Source organism: Mesoplodon densirostris, chromosome 6 (genome assembly GCF_025265405.1).
Source record: "Mesoplodon densirostris isolate mMesDen1 chromosome 6, mMesDen1 primary haplotype, whole genome shotgun sequence".
Lineage (NCBI taxonomy): Eukaryota > Metazoa > Chordata > Mammalia > Artiodactyla > Ziphiidae > Mesoplodon > Mesoplodon densirostris.
In genome coordinates, this window is record NC_082666.1 from 2566154 (window position 1) to 2579797 (window position 13644).

The 13644-nt window shown below is 56.9% G+C and overlaps 1 protein-coding gene across 4 annotated transcripts in view; it reads right to left on the reverse strand.

Moving 5' to 3' along the window:
- The window catches only part of VAV2 (vav guanine nucleotide exchange factor 2), a 174598-nt gene that overhangs the window by 75811 nt on the left and 85143 nt on the right, over window positions 1-13644 (reverse strand). For all 4 annotated transcript variants that reach the window (XM_060101528.1, XM_060101529.1, XM_060101527.1 and 1 more), the window contains exon 3: window positions 4932-4990. In XM_060101528.1, the coding sequence (XP_059957511.1) occupies window positions 4932-4990 (59 nt within the window). The remainder of the gene's footprint in view (window positions 1-4931; window positions 4991-13644) is intronic.

Sequence of the window (13644 nt, forward strand, 5' to 3'; positions counted from 1 at the left end):
CGCAGTGGTTGAGAGTCTGCCTGCCAATGCAGGGGACATGGGTTCGAGCCCTGGTCTGGGAGGATCCCACATGCCGCGGAGCAACTAGGCCCGTGAGCCACACCTACTGAGCCTGCGCATCTGGAGCCTGTGCTCCGCAACAAGAGAGGCCACGATAGTGAGAGGCCCGCGCACTGCGATGAAGAGTGGCCCCCGCTCGCCGCAACTAGAGAAAGCCCTCACACAGAAACGAAGACCCAACACAGCAAAAATAAATAAATAAATAAATAAATTTTTAAAAATCTTTGCTAATCTAATGGCAAAAATAATGTTAAAAAAAAAAAAAAAAAAAAAAGACGGAGGCTGGTCCCTGCTCCCAGGAGCGCTCAGCCCAGTGAGGACCCAGCACGGCGTGTGTGCAGAGGTCCACGCGCCTAGGGCGCCCCGACGGCCCCCACCCGCTCCCAAGGCCCCTGTCCCATGTCACCTGCATTCACTCCCACTGCTGCTGTCACAAAGCACCACAAACAGTGGCCCCAAGCGACACGGGTTTACTATCTTGCAATTCCAGAAGGTTAGAAGTCTGCAATGGGTCTTAGGGACTAAAATCAAGGTGTCAGCAAGGCTGGCTCCTTCCGGAGGCTCCAGGGGAGGATCCGTTCCTCTTCCAGCTTCTGAGACGACCCGCGTTCTTTGGCTCGTGGCCTCCTCTGTCATCACATCTCCTTCCTCCGACTCTGATCCTCCCGCCGCCCTCTCACAACGACAGATGTAAGTACATCTATAAAAACGTAACCTGCAGAGAACCGTTTCCCTGTCACACAGGGTCCAGGAGTTAGGAGGTGGATGTATCTTTTGGGGGGCCACCTGTCAGCCCACCATCCAGCCAGCAGCCCGTGGGCGTTCACAGAGTGTCAGGGGCTGCACTAAATCACGCTGCACAGTGTACAGGCTTGCGTGGCAGGGGGAGCTTTCCCCGCCTACAGAAGGAGAGACAGAGGGTCCAAGAGCTTCCCTGCCTACGGTCACGCGACAAGCAGGCGGCTGACAGATGAGACCTCCGCCGGCAGGGGGCGCCTTGGCTTCACCTTTCAGTTTCAGCCGCAGAGAGGGTCTCACCGTCTCCTCCTTCCCAGGCATTCCCAGCCGCGATGATCCCTCAGTCTGCAGGGCTTCGACAAGGACCCACATCCCCACACGCTGAGCTGGTTGGCTCCCCAGGGACCACCCCCACCGCACACACACATCACTCCTGATCCCCCAGCCAGCACCAGGGTGCGGCTCGTAGATTAAGTCTCCTATTCATCAGCCTCTGAGAAGCATGATTGGGGCTTTTGTGGAAAATCAGCTCATTATGCACAGAGCAAGCGTTGTGAAAATGATCGTTTTTCTAAAGGAGCATGTTGGGCTCCTATCCAGCCGTGAAAGAAATGAGGAAGAGATTCTTCAGGTCTGCAGGCTTGGTCTGTGCGTTTTCAAAACACAGAAGGGTTTGGCTAAAGGAACACCTTCTGCTAATGAACGACACCGTGAAATGCTCTTAAGGGAAAAGAGCTTAGTGAGCGTTTTGTGTCAGCGCCGTGGCTCCCAGGACGGTAAACTGCCCTCGAAAACTCAGCCTGTACGGTGCACGGGGAGAGATTATTCAAAACGCGTCGTGCTACAGGGGCGGTCAGAGCCCGCCTCCCAGGCTCAGGGTGGGTGAGCCGTGTGAAGTGATGGAGGTCCTGTCCCCAGGGGGCTGCGGAGGGAAGGGACCCGGGGAAAGTTCTGGATTGGGGCTCAGACAAGGAGGGAGAAACACAGGGTGAGGATGGGGCACAGGGGAAACCGAGCGATACTGACGAGGAGGAGATGCAGGTGAGCCGGGCAGTTCTTCCTGCAAAGGTGCTGCTCCTGCCGGGAGGCCCTGCCTCTTCCTTTTGTCTGCAAACACCTCTCCCATCCCCTTCATTTCCCCCTCCCCCGTGTACAGTAAAGGGTTAACTCAGCGGACCTGGGCTGCCCACACCCTGCACATTCAAGAAAGATCAGGCCCTGGCCCGGTGGCTCCCGGCAGGGACCTCTGTGCCCTTGGGATGTCCTGCTGATAAGAACATCTTTGTCTACCTGGGGGGCCCTGGGCCCAGCCACAGAGTCTGGGAAATGATGGGGTTTATGGGGGGCCTAGGGCCCCACTGTACCAGCTCGACCTCTGCAGGGGCTGGAGGCTAAGGTCACCCATGTGGTCCGTCAGCCATGTCTACATGACCCACCCCAAACAAGAACCTGGGCACCAAAGCTCAGGGGGACTTCCCTGGCTGGCAACCCTCACCCATGACATCACACATCGTTCTGGAAGAATGAAGCACTGTCCACGCAACTCCTCGGAGAGAGGAGACCTGAAGACTCGTGCATCGTCTCTCCTGGACGCCAATCTATGTGCCTTTTCCATTTGCTAATTTGCATCTGGCTCCTTTTGCTGTAATAAACCAGAATCTTGAGTATAGCGGCTTTGCTGAGTTCTCTGAGTCCTAGCGAATCGTCAGACCCAAGGGTGGTCTTGGGGGCCCCCAACGCACCCTGTTATGTCATTGCAACAAACTATAGTATGTACTGAGCCCTTCTGTGGGCCAACACTGACCTCGGGATTTACGTGCCTCATCTGAATGAACCCTGATGAGCCCCCTGGGTGAATCCCCATCCACCAACTCAGAGAGGAGCTTCCCACACAAGGCACACAGCCAACAGGATGCAGGGTTTACAGCCGGGTCTCACCAACTCCGCAGCCCAGATCGCAACCCTCTCTGCTCACCATCGCCCTAGGGGCGGCCACCTTCAGGGCTGGGGTCTTCATTCCCCATCCAGGGGGCCACTGTGCCCACACACTGCCCGGGCGGCTCCCAGAATAGGGAGGAGAGAGGGCAGGTTTCTAAGCTCACCTGCCAGCCTCGGAGAGCACCACGGGAGCAGCCTGGGAGGCACCTGGGTCGTGGGGCGGGGGCCCTGGGACCATGGGGGCAGAGAGGTCAGGGGAGATGGGGGGATGGGGGCGAGAAGGCCAGGAGGGAGGGCACCACCCCGTCCTCCAGGGGCCTCCACACTGATCAGAGGTCACACGCCCGCCCTCAGGCCCCTCACCACTTTCTAAGCCACCAGCAGACCCTATGGCTGGCTGTCAACCCTCAGGGAAACTGAGGCTCTAGGAGCCTGTAGACAGGGCGGTCACAGCCTCAGTCATGGGCCTCGGGCCCGGCAGGGCACGGCGTGGGGAGCCTGGCACGGTGCTCAGGCCACCGCAGGACCGAGTCCCAGCACAGCCAGCTGGCTCGTCCGCCCCAGGAGCACCGCTGGGCTCCCTGGCAGCAGGTCTCTGTTTGGGAGGATGGTTAATGGACTGAAAGAAAAGCTCACATTCTCACGTCATGTGACAAAGCAGATAAAATGCCTAACTCTGTGGCAGGACTTCATTGCTGCTACGTGTACATGTAGACACGCACACAGGTGCAGAACGTGCTGGAACGGGTAAGAGGCAACCCAGAACACCGCCTGTCATCCCGGGCTAGCGAGGGAAAGAACGGACGACCGTTTCTGGGGAAAACACACAAAAAAAATCCACGTACTGTCTTTGTATCCAGAAACAACTCACTTTTCTCAATTAAACATTTTTAACATGTCCCTATTACAGACAAAAGCTACAGTGAAAACCAGCCCATGCAACTGGGGGCCTCACAGCTGAAGTTCTAGAATGTAGGCTGGGTGGTGGGTACAGGGGTTTCGTCTTCATGTTATTCCTTATACCCTAAACATGTTATAAATATTCTCGAATATGTGTTTAATAGCAGCTTTAAAACATTTTTAAACAGCCGATCCTTCAGCTGACATTAAAAAAAAATCCTCAATTCAATGAAATTTCTGAGTCCTTGGAGAACCCAACAGAGAAAGAGGTTCTGGGTGGGTTCCCTAATATTTGCGTCTGTTCCGGTGACCCTCTGGACCTGGGCAAACAGCCCCACCAAGGGTCCCACTGCAGTAGGCACCCTGGTCCTGGGACCCCCAGCCCACGCGTGTGCAGCGCCCCCCTCCACGACAACACCAGGGTGAAGCCCCTCCGTAGTTCCACCACCTCACAAAGTCACCTGCACCCAGCCAGGTGCGACCCCATCCACTCCACCCTCAGGTGGAGCTATTTCTGCCCTCCCAAGCTTCTCATCCCCGCCCTGATAGCCCACAATCCCCAGGGACATCGAGGAAGGCAGGCCCTGTGCTTGTCCTCACTGGATATGGAACCTGGTCTCCCTGACCCCAATCCATGGGTCAGAATCCACAATGACCAGTCCTCACCTGGGGGGGGGCATCTGGTCATCCACAATGACCAGTACCCCCCCTCCCCCTCCCCCGTGGCCGGCATGCCCCCATCCCCCCATCTCCCCTGACCCCTCCACCCTCACAGTTCCAGGGCCCCTCGCCCCACGATGTCCACGTGTCAGGGACGAGAGATCAGACAACGGGGGCCATGGGATTCTCTGCAATCCAAGCAGAATTAAAGCTGAGAGTGGAGAGATTCCTGCCGGGAGGCCGGCAGGCCCTCTGGTTCAGCCCCATCACAGCAAACAAACACTGCTACTTCATGCGAGGCAAAACCCACTTCTGATGTGTGGAGAGTGCACTTAGGTAGGCAATGATCTGTGAAAGGATTAATTTGCTGATCTTAATACCTAAATCGAGAGAGATTTTGCAGCCATCAGTAACGTGCTGCAAGATTTCCCAGGTGTGAGCTGAAGCCCCTCCCCTCCTCCCCGCCCCTTCCAGCCGCTGCCAACAGGCAACCCGACAACACGCTGAAAATTCATGAGAAAGACACAGGGCAGAGGGTGTCTGCTCCAAACTCCAACATCTGTGACAGGGCACGCGGGGGGGCGGATGAAGATGAAAGGGCAGGCACTCAGCAGTGCGCGCTCTGCGAAGCTCACCTGATCCCTTTGGTCTGAGCCAAGTTGTGCAGGGAGAGTCTCGACACGGCCGAGATGACCTGGGGGGAGACGAAAAGATGCTTCTGTAATTTCATCAGAAAGCCTAAAGTCATCGTAAAACTGTAATGAAGTGTTTTGTGTCGAGAACAGTTCATCGAGCCTGTTTCATCTTGGTAAACAATAACAAAAAAACACAGCATAAGATTTTTTAGGCAAGACACCTATTTTGTATTTATCGTGCAAAATATGTCATTTTGGTGCACTAGTATTTGCTGAGGGCTGCTGCACGCCCGGCGCAGTGCCCTGGAGAGGAGCAGGGCTGGGCTCACAGCGCCCCCTCTGCCGACTCCTGGGGCTCCGACATCAACCACTCCGAGTCTCGTTCTCCCCCAGGAGAGGGTCTGCCTCATCGGGGCCACTGAGGGTCTGCTCAGACATCATGCCTTCAAAGTGCTCACCCCAGGCTCCTGTTCTGGAAGTTACCATATGATTAATAACAGCTCCTGTTCCCGGTAGGTGTTGATCCATTTCAGAGATGGGGAAACAGTGGCCCAGAGAGGTCAAGAGATTTCCCCAAGGTGACACAGCAGCCTGGGGCACAGCGTAGACACAAACATCCCAGCATAGTGCTCCCTTCCCTTCCAGCCCCTTCTCTCTCCAGTGTGACCATTTAAACAGATGCCCGGCATCCTGGGGGGTCAGGGTGTAGCGGGAAAACGAAGAAGCCCACGTTCAGATTTCATGAGGGGATCCCAGCAGGCTCTCCCCAGACCCACAAGACTTGTCAAACCCAGATTCCTGAAGTGCTCGGCCATCTGCCGCCCCTGCCCCAACCCGGTCCTGCCCTGTGTCCAGCCCCCTCCAGATACACAGGACCCACCCAGCTCCCAGCCTCAGAGGCCTCAACGCGGCCATTCCACAGATCTCCAAAATGACCAGCGGCAAGCAGGGATGAGGCTCCACAGATGGTCGTGGGGCAATGGAGGCCAGGAGAGGGTGGTGACTGACCCCAAACACAGAGCATAAGGCACTCGAGAATGACTCACAACTCACACAAGCTGCTCACGATTCCTGGCAGGACTGATGGGGCACCTGCCGTGCCAGACACTGAGCACTGAGGAGGCAGGGGCGAGCCTCGACTCTGGGAGCCGGCTGTGTGCGCACGGGTGTGGGTGTGGGGGTGGTGTGGGTGTGCGTCTGAGGACGGGGAACATGAACACGGGCCGTGAGGACCACTTGCTAAAGTCACAGACACCCTCTGCTGAGCACTGGCTGTCTCAGAAACTGAGTCTGATGGGCCTTGCACGGGCATCATCCCAGCGAATCCTCACACCCCTAAAGGCCAGGCCTGCCATGCACACTTGGGAGACGGGAAAACTGAGGCTAGGTCACCTTCCCGAAGTCCCCCATCTGGGACACATGCCTCAGACTTCCTTGTGGGCAGCTCTCCTTCTAGCAGCAATTTCTTTTTAAAAAAGAGGGGGAGAGAACCCCAAACCATACAGAAGGGCCCTTTCTCAGCTGGCGAGACGGCAGATTCAGCCAACAAGCTGAGTGCTGTGCGCTGTCTTCCGGTAGGGGTTCTATTTCAGTGGCCGGGACGCACGGAAGTTATGAATGCAGAGAATGACAGGGTTCTTCTGTGTTTTCTCAGACAAGACTCAATGGGCTTATTGTGCAGCTGGCCCAGCCAGGGCTCCCACACTCGTGTGCTCCAAGAGGCCTTTCACAAATAATGAGCAACTTGGCTTCTGCTGTTATTCTTGGCTTTTAAGGGCTGTAAATATTTAGGAAGAACAAGAATTAAAGCAATATTGCTTGATGTCCTTATAGTTACTAGATAGAATGCTGGAAGTGTTAGGGCGAAAGGGCTTAGCAACTAGAGGGCACACATGCCACCCCTCTCCTACGCCTACCGTGGCAGACAATGCTAATCAACTGCCGCACTCCTCCGCATGGAGCCAGACACAGGCTTAAGAGTCCTTCCTGCGGAGTCCACACAAGGCACCAGCATCGGCACAGGAGACGAAACCTGTCTGCCAACCTGCAGTCAGGGCCAAGGCCGAGTCTCATACAGGTGGAGCCCAGGACAGGGAGGAACTGCCACAGCTGAGTGAGCTGAGGCCAGGAGACCGGTCCCTGTGTCCACGTGTCCACAGTCCCAGCGCAGAATGGCCTCTCCTGCTGCTATGACCACAGCAAAGCTCAGCCCTGAGCTCTCAGTCGCTTTGCTCCAGGCTGGAACCTGTCACTAGCAGTTTGTACAGGGCTCCGCTCTGGATGTGTGTCACCAGACAGGAGCAGCTCCTTACACGGGGTTAACAGGATTAACTGTCCCCACTCTGCCGGAGGTGCCCTGCCCCTCGCTCTGCGTGGGCTGCGCATTTCTTGGCTGGTGTCTGCGCAAGAAGGGAAATCTCAGGTCTCACCAGGGGGGACCTCACTCCAGTGACCAGAGGCCCAGGGCAGGGGCTGCTGGGAACAGACGTGGGACCCCTCAGAGCCATGGGGTCAGATGAGGGGCACTGGCCACGCGTGAAAGGTTAGGGGTGCGGGGGGCGTGAAGCACCTCAGTGGCTTCCCGGAGGGCCTTTGGCTGGTGCCTGCCCCACTCCCGGGATGGAGGAGCTGGGCTTCCCCAGAGGCGTCACTCTCCCGTGATGATCAAAAACCTCCTGGCCCACGGTCCCTGCCAACTCCTCTGAAAACGTAAATGTCAAAGGATGACATTTCCCCAACTTTTATCTCCATTTCTCATCTGCATCCCTGATAATGAATGAAAAGACACAGCACCTGCTCTCCCTCCTCCCTCACTCTTCTCCTTCCCTCCACGTACAAGCGGCTCAAACCTTTGGGCTCAGCGATCCACCAACTGTTCCCGCCTGGGCCCACGGAGCCTCAGCTCCAGGCAAACAAAGAAACGTGTGTGCAGGGGCCGGGCAGGGGATTGACAGGAGAAGGGTGTGCGCCCACGGGGACCAGTCCTGCTGGGAGGAGAAACGTGCAAGGCCAACTCCCCAAAGCCACGGCTGTCTGTGCTGTTCACTTGCATCTACCTCCTGCCTTGACTGTGACCTTTAATGTTTCAGCTCCTTTAAGACTCGGTGAAGGAACAAGAATGGGTGTGACAGCCCAGAGGCTGGGAGGCCGGGGTCCGGGGTCTGGACCCTGGATGGCAGTCTTGGCCCCGTCCCCACCAGGCATGGCCTGCTCTGACCCTGCAGCTCTCCACCCGGACTCCATCCGGGCAGACAGATTCCCAGACACCGGTGGCCAATCAGCTTCCACACGTGCATGGGAGGAGCTTTAGAATGCAGACCCCCAGGCCCAGCCCAAAGGCTCGGACAGAGGTGGCGGCTCCTCCTCACAAGGTGGCCCAAGCAGAGCATGTGTGGGGTTCGGTTGGGGGCCACCGGAGCGGGTCTGGGCTGCAGACAGATGGTCTGCTGGGGAGGAAGAGCCCAGACAGCCCTGGGTTCAAATCCGGCCCCCCTGCCTCAGTCTGCCTGTCTGTGAAATGGGGGAGAAAAGCGTGTCTCAGGCGGCTGGGCTGCAGCAGGTGCTCACAAACGGCTCACAGAGGGGGGTTTTGCACAACCCGGGGAGCGAGGAGATCCACGCGGTGATTACGGGTTGCCTCACCCACCCCCTATTCGGATGAAAACACAGGAAGAGGGCAAAGCTCCTGGCTTCAGCCTCGAGCCTTCGTTATGACTTAAAAAGAGGAGTTCAGGACGAGGGCTGAAGAGGCAGACAGAGACCAGAGGCCGAGGGAGAGACGGAGAGATGAAGAGACAGAGAGAGAGGGGATCTCGGACTTCAAAAAGCAGCATCATTCAGGGGTCTCCAGGGGGAGACAGGGAGGACATCCCGAGACCTCCGGGCAGCTCTGGACCCGTTACCCCTTTGCTGAAGCCTCTGCTGAAACCTGCACGGGGAAGCAGCCAGACAGCGGCCTCGAGGGCCTGGCCCTGAGTGGGCGGAGACAGCTCTGGGCTGCCGGGCTTGCCCACCCTCCTCTGCTCGGGTCGTCCCTGGGCTGCAGGAGGCCCAGCCATAATCAGTCAGCCTCCTGCCCAGCAAGGGCCGTAACTCAGGTGAGGACTCACCTTCTACTGCTCCAGGGCAGAGTTTGCAAACTGCAGGTGTTGACACACTGGTGAGGCGTAAACTTGGACGGTCCTAACGGCATTTTTTCAGTGAAGTAGGATAGGATGGGACGGAAAAGGACGGGAGGGGACGGGACGGGAAGGTAAGGGGTCGGGGGGCGATGGGGTGATATAGGATGGTAAGGGGGGCGGATGGGATGGGATAGTACAGGACAGACAATACCAGAAAAGAGAAGTAAATTAAGTATTATCTCATGAAACTTTTGTTTCAGTCTAGAGGACATGAATGATTTTAGCTTCCCTGACTTAGTCACTCATCAAATGTTTAATGCGCCCTGCTAAGTGCAGGCACCGTGCCTCGTGGTCGGGACGTCATAGAGGGTGGATCAGATTCAGGGCCACTTTGCTCCCCAACAGGCGCCATCTCAGAGCTCCAAGAGCCCCAGGAGGCTCCCTCCCATAAGATAGGCTGGACTGAAATTGTGGCCCCATTTTACAGACAGGAATTCAAGGCCCAGTGACCCACGGACTCGTTCAAGCTTACACAGTCAGCTGCGGCTCTGAGAGGAGACCCTTCTGTTATTCACCCCACTGTACCTTCAGTGGGATGGGGGAGGGGTCCGTGACATGTCTCTCAGCCTCCATGCTTTCCCCTTTCCCTACAGGGCGAGCAGAGGCCATGGTTCCAGGGGTTCCATGCAGACAGCTTCAGGCACCCCAGACAACTGACACCTTTCATGTCCCGTGGTCAGCTTTTCCAAGCTCTTCTGGGGCGGGCATCACATCTGACCTTCAAAACCAGGCTCTGAGCTGCCTCTTCACATTTCACAGGTGAGGAAAACTGCAGCTCGCCGAGTTTATATGATGGCCTAAATCACAGAGTGACTTTAAGAATGCTCAAAGAATATCTGGGGATTTGGGTGGGTGGGTGGATGAGCAGACAGGTAGATGGGTGGGTGAATGGGGGATGGATGGATGATCCGTTGATTGGATGGGTGAACAGATGGACAGACAGACAGATGGGTAGGTGGATGATGCATGGTTGAATGCACGGATGGATCGACAGATGGGTGGATGGGTGGACGGACAGATGGACAGACAGGATCAACAGCAAAGGTTCCATGGGTAGGTGGATGGTGAATGGTTGGATGGATGGACGGATAGACAGATGGGTGGATGGATGGATGGATAGGTGGACAGACAGATGGACAGACAGGATCAACAGCAAAGGTTCCAATGAGAACCTGCCTCTCAATCCCCACTTCTTAATCATGAGAACCTGAGCTACCGTTTATTGGGCCCTTACTAAGTGTCATGCACTGGGATTAGCATGACACAAACATGGTTCCTGTGTGGATGGTTCTCTCCCCCAACTCTCCACTTACTAGATGCAGACGCTGGGGACTAGAGAGAACAAGAACCCTGCCCCAGGTCACCCAGCAATAAGTGGCTGCCTTAGGAACTGGACCCAGTCTGTGTCAGCCAATCCCGTGCTCCCATCAGCTGCACCATACTCCACACAGGAGCCCGCAGTGGGCAAAAAACCCCCAACTGCTCTTCCAGGCCCAACCAGACCACATCTTCCAGCCTCGCCTGCAGTGACTGGGAACAGACATCAAGCAGGCTGCTTTGCAGACCTAGCTCACGAAACCGCCCTGCTCCCGGGGTGACCTTGAAAGCCCCACTTAAAGGTGGCAAAGCCGCCATCAGCCTGGATCCCAGAAGGTCTGCATGGAGCAGAGGCCACACACGCCCGCATGCCCGTGCACACGCTCCCTGCCCACCGGCACACTCTCGGAACGGTTCCGCCACCTCCCGTGTAAGCCAGCCCAGCCCAGGTCTATCCGTCACGGCAGCTCTGCTGTCATCACACAAAACGTCACTGCCCTGCAACTTGAAATGTGAACCTAAGAATGGGCAGAGACGATCCAGAGCAAGAACAGAGATGGCTACAAGTCGGCCTTTAAAAGGGCCTGGCTGTCCAGTCGCTGGTCAGCTGACAAGTGGGCGGGTCCGTCGGCCCCGCTTGGTCAGGAGGGCTTCCTGCCCCAGCTCCCCTCGGTCATTAGAAATCATTAAGCAGGAAACGCACAGACCAGGAAGACTTTCTTATCAGCCAGGACCACTCATCTGCAAACACACCAGCAGCTCCGAGGAGGCAAAACGGGCCAGATGATCAAGCTCATTTAAATACGTTGCCCGGAAACTCACCTATCGGCGGGGAAATCTACAGCGAACTCGGCTGCATGTTTAGAAGCAAATCATTATACATTGCTTTCTCCAGCTCAGCGTGCATTGCCCTTCCTTTTTTCTCTTTCCGCATCAAGAGCGAGGTCAGAAACACTTGTGCCGTTGCCTTCGGAATGACAAGCGGCCGGCAAGCAGTGATTCATTACGAAGCACAGGCAACCACAGCTCGGTGTTCAAGCTCCGCCGCCAGTAGGCCGGGAAACAAAAGCGAGCGGGGAACACGGTCACCTCTCAGCCACCGCCTTCTGCACAGCAGTGCCACGGTACCTAACAGATGGGGTTTTCCTTCAAGGGAGCCAAAAGGATGCGGGGAGATGGGAGGGAGCCAGACCCCATGCCCCAAGACAGCGAAACAGCAGAATGAAAAAAAAAAAAATGCCACTCACGGGCTTCCCTGGTGGCGCAGTGGTTGAGAGTCCGCCTGCCGATGCAGGGGACACAGGTTCGTGCCCTGGTCCGGGAAGATCTCAAATGCCATGGAGCGGCTGGGCCCGTGAGCCATGGCCGCTGAGCCTGCACGTCCGGAGCCTGTGCTCCACAACGGGAGAGGCCACAGCAGTGAGAGGCCTGCGTACCGCAAAAAAAAAAAAAAAAAAAAAAAAGCCACTCATAGAGCCAAGTCAGTGACCTGCAGCAACCTGGGAGGGGGAGTACTCGGAGGGACGGTCTGGTAGCCTTCAGAGGGTTGGGGCTTGATAGTGATTTAGGAGGAAAGAAAAAGTTAGGCTAAGAAAGAAAAGACTATGGATATCTCAGAAGTGGCCCACTGCTCTTTCGTGCCCTTGAACTGAGTTTTCAGTGAGATTTGAAACAATTCCCCAAATCTAGCTGCACTTCCTCACTCGGTGGGTCCAGATCAAGACCCTCAAACGCAGGGAGAAGAGAAGAGAAGAGACCACCCCGAGCTTCAGGGACCAGCAGCCCAAATCTTCACACCTCGGACTCTGTAGCTGCTGACGTCTGTGACCCCACCCAGAGGGATCCCTGAGCCCCAGGCCCTCTCGGACCAGCTAACATGCATCCAGGCCTCCCCCCGGCCAAGTCTTTACCAGGCTTCTTTCTGTTTATTCCCGCAAACGCCCCCTCCACCAGGAGACACTCCTGCCAACCTTCCCATTTCACGGAGGAGCAACTGAGGCTCGAGGATTCACAGCTCACCAGTGGTGAGCAGAGGTGGACCCAGGTCATCGATCTAGCTGTGGGGCCCCACATCTTCACCCCGGCCCTGGCCCAGCAAGCCTGGCTCATCCACCCCATCTGAGGCCAACAGGCAGCAGCGCAGGATCATAAACCCCAGAAGAGCAGGGTTGCTAAGTGAGGCCCTGAGGCCAGGAAGCCCGTCCACCACAATGGTGGCTTTGGGAGCCTGTGGGGTGGGTCGCCCCAGGCCACCACTCACCGTCTGAGAATGCGGCTCACCATCCCCCTCGACACTCCCTCCCACCTCCCTGTTAGCACAGCTGCGATGGAGCCGTGCCTCCCCTCCCCCATCTGGCAGGTAAGAGGTGGAGTGAAGGTGTGTCAAAACGTAGGAGGCATCTCAAACCCAGCTGCAGACAGGCAGCGACACAGCTCCCTGCTGATCCGGGGCGAGGCCACGAGCCGAGACACAGGTCTGCGGCCCAGCGTCAGGAGTCACTGCCCCGAAGGTACGAGCATCCCAAGGGCAGCCCAGGGCTGGAATGCCCACACACTTTACAGAACAGCACTGGGCAGGGTGGAAGGAGCCCCCATCCCAGGAGGAGGCCTTGCCCTCCCGAGAGGCCCCCGCTACACTTTTCCCTTCCCTCTTCGGTGAACCAAGGGGCCAGACAGCAGGTGTTGACACAGCCAGCTCCCTGAGCAGGTCCCCGGGGCCCACCCCAGACACACCTGCCTCTGCCGTTGCATCAACTCCCGCCTTCGCACGTATGGTTTGGCTCCAGCACAATCCCGTGGGGTCAGGACCATCTTCCCCAATTTCCAGATGAGGGTACTGCGTGACCTCACTTGCTAGGGACACCCAACTGTAAGAGGCGGCTCCAGGCTGTCTGACCCCAAGCCCTTTCTAAGAGGCTCTTCTGCATTTTCACACCCTCCTCAGACTTTACCCAGCTGCTGAGAAACAGGGAGTGGATTCTGTTTTTCTCCATCCCGTCCTAGAACTGCACTGGGGGACACTGGGTACTGAGGTGGTAACGGTCTTCCAGCCCACAGTTCTGAGGGATGCCAAGCCACAGCCCCTGGAGGCGGGGGATCCACACCCCCCGGGCAACCTGGCAATGCTGCTGAGTCTCAGCCCGTGAGCAGCGCTCAGAGCATCACACCAACCAGGGGCCTCGCTGAAGAAGCCTACACTCAAGTGAGCCTGAGCC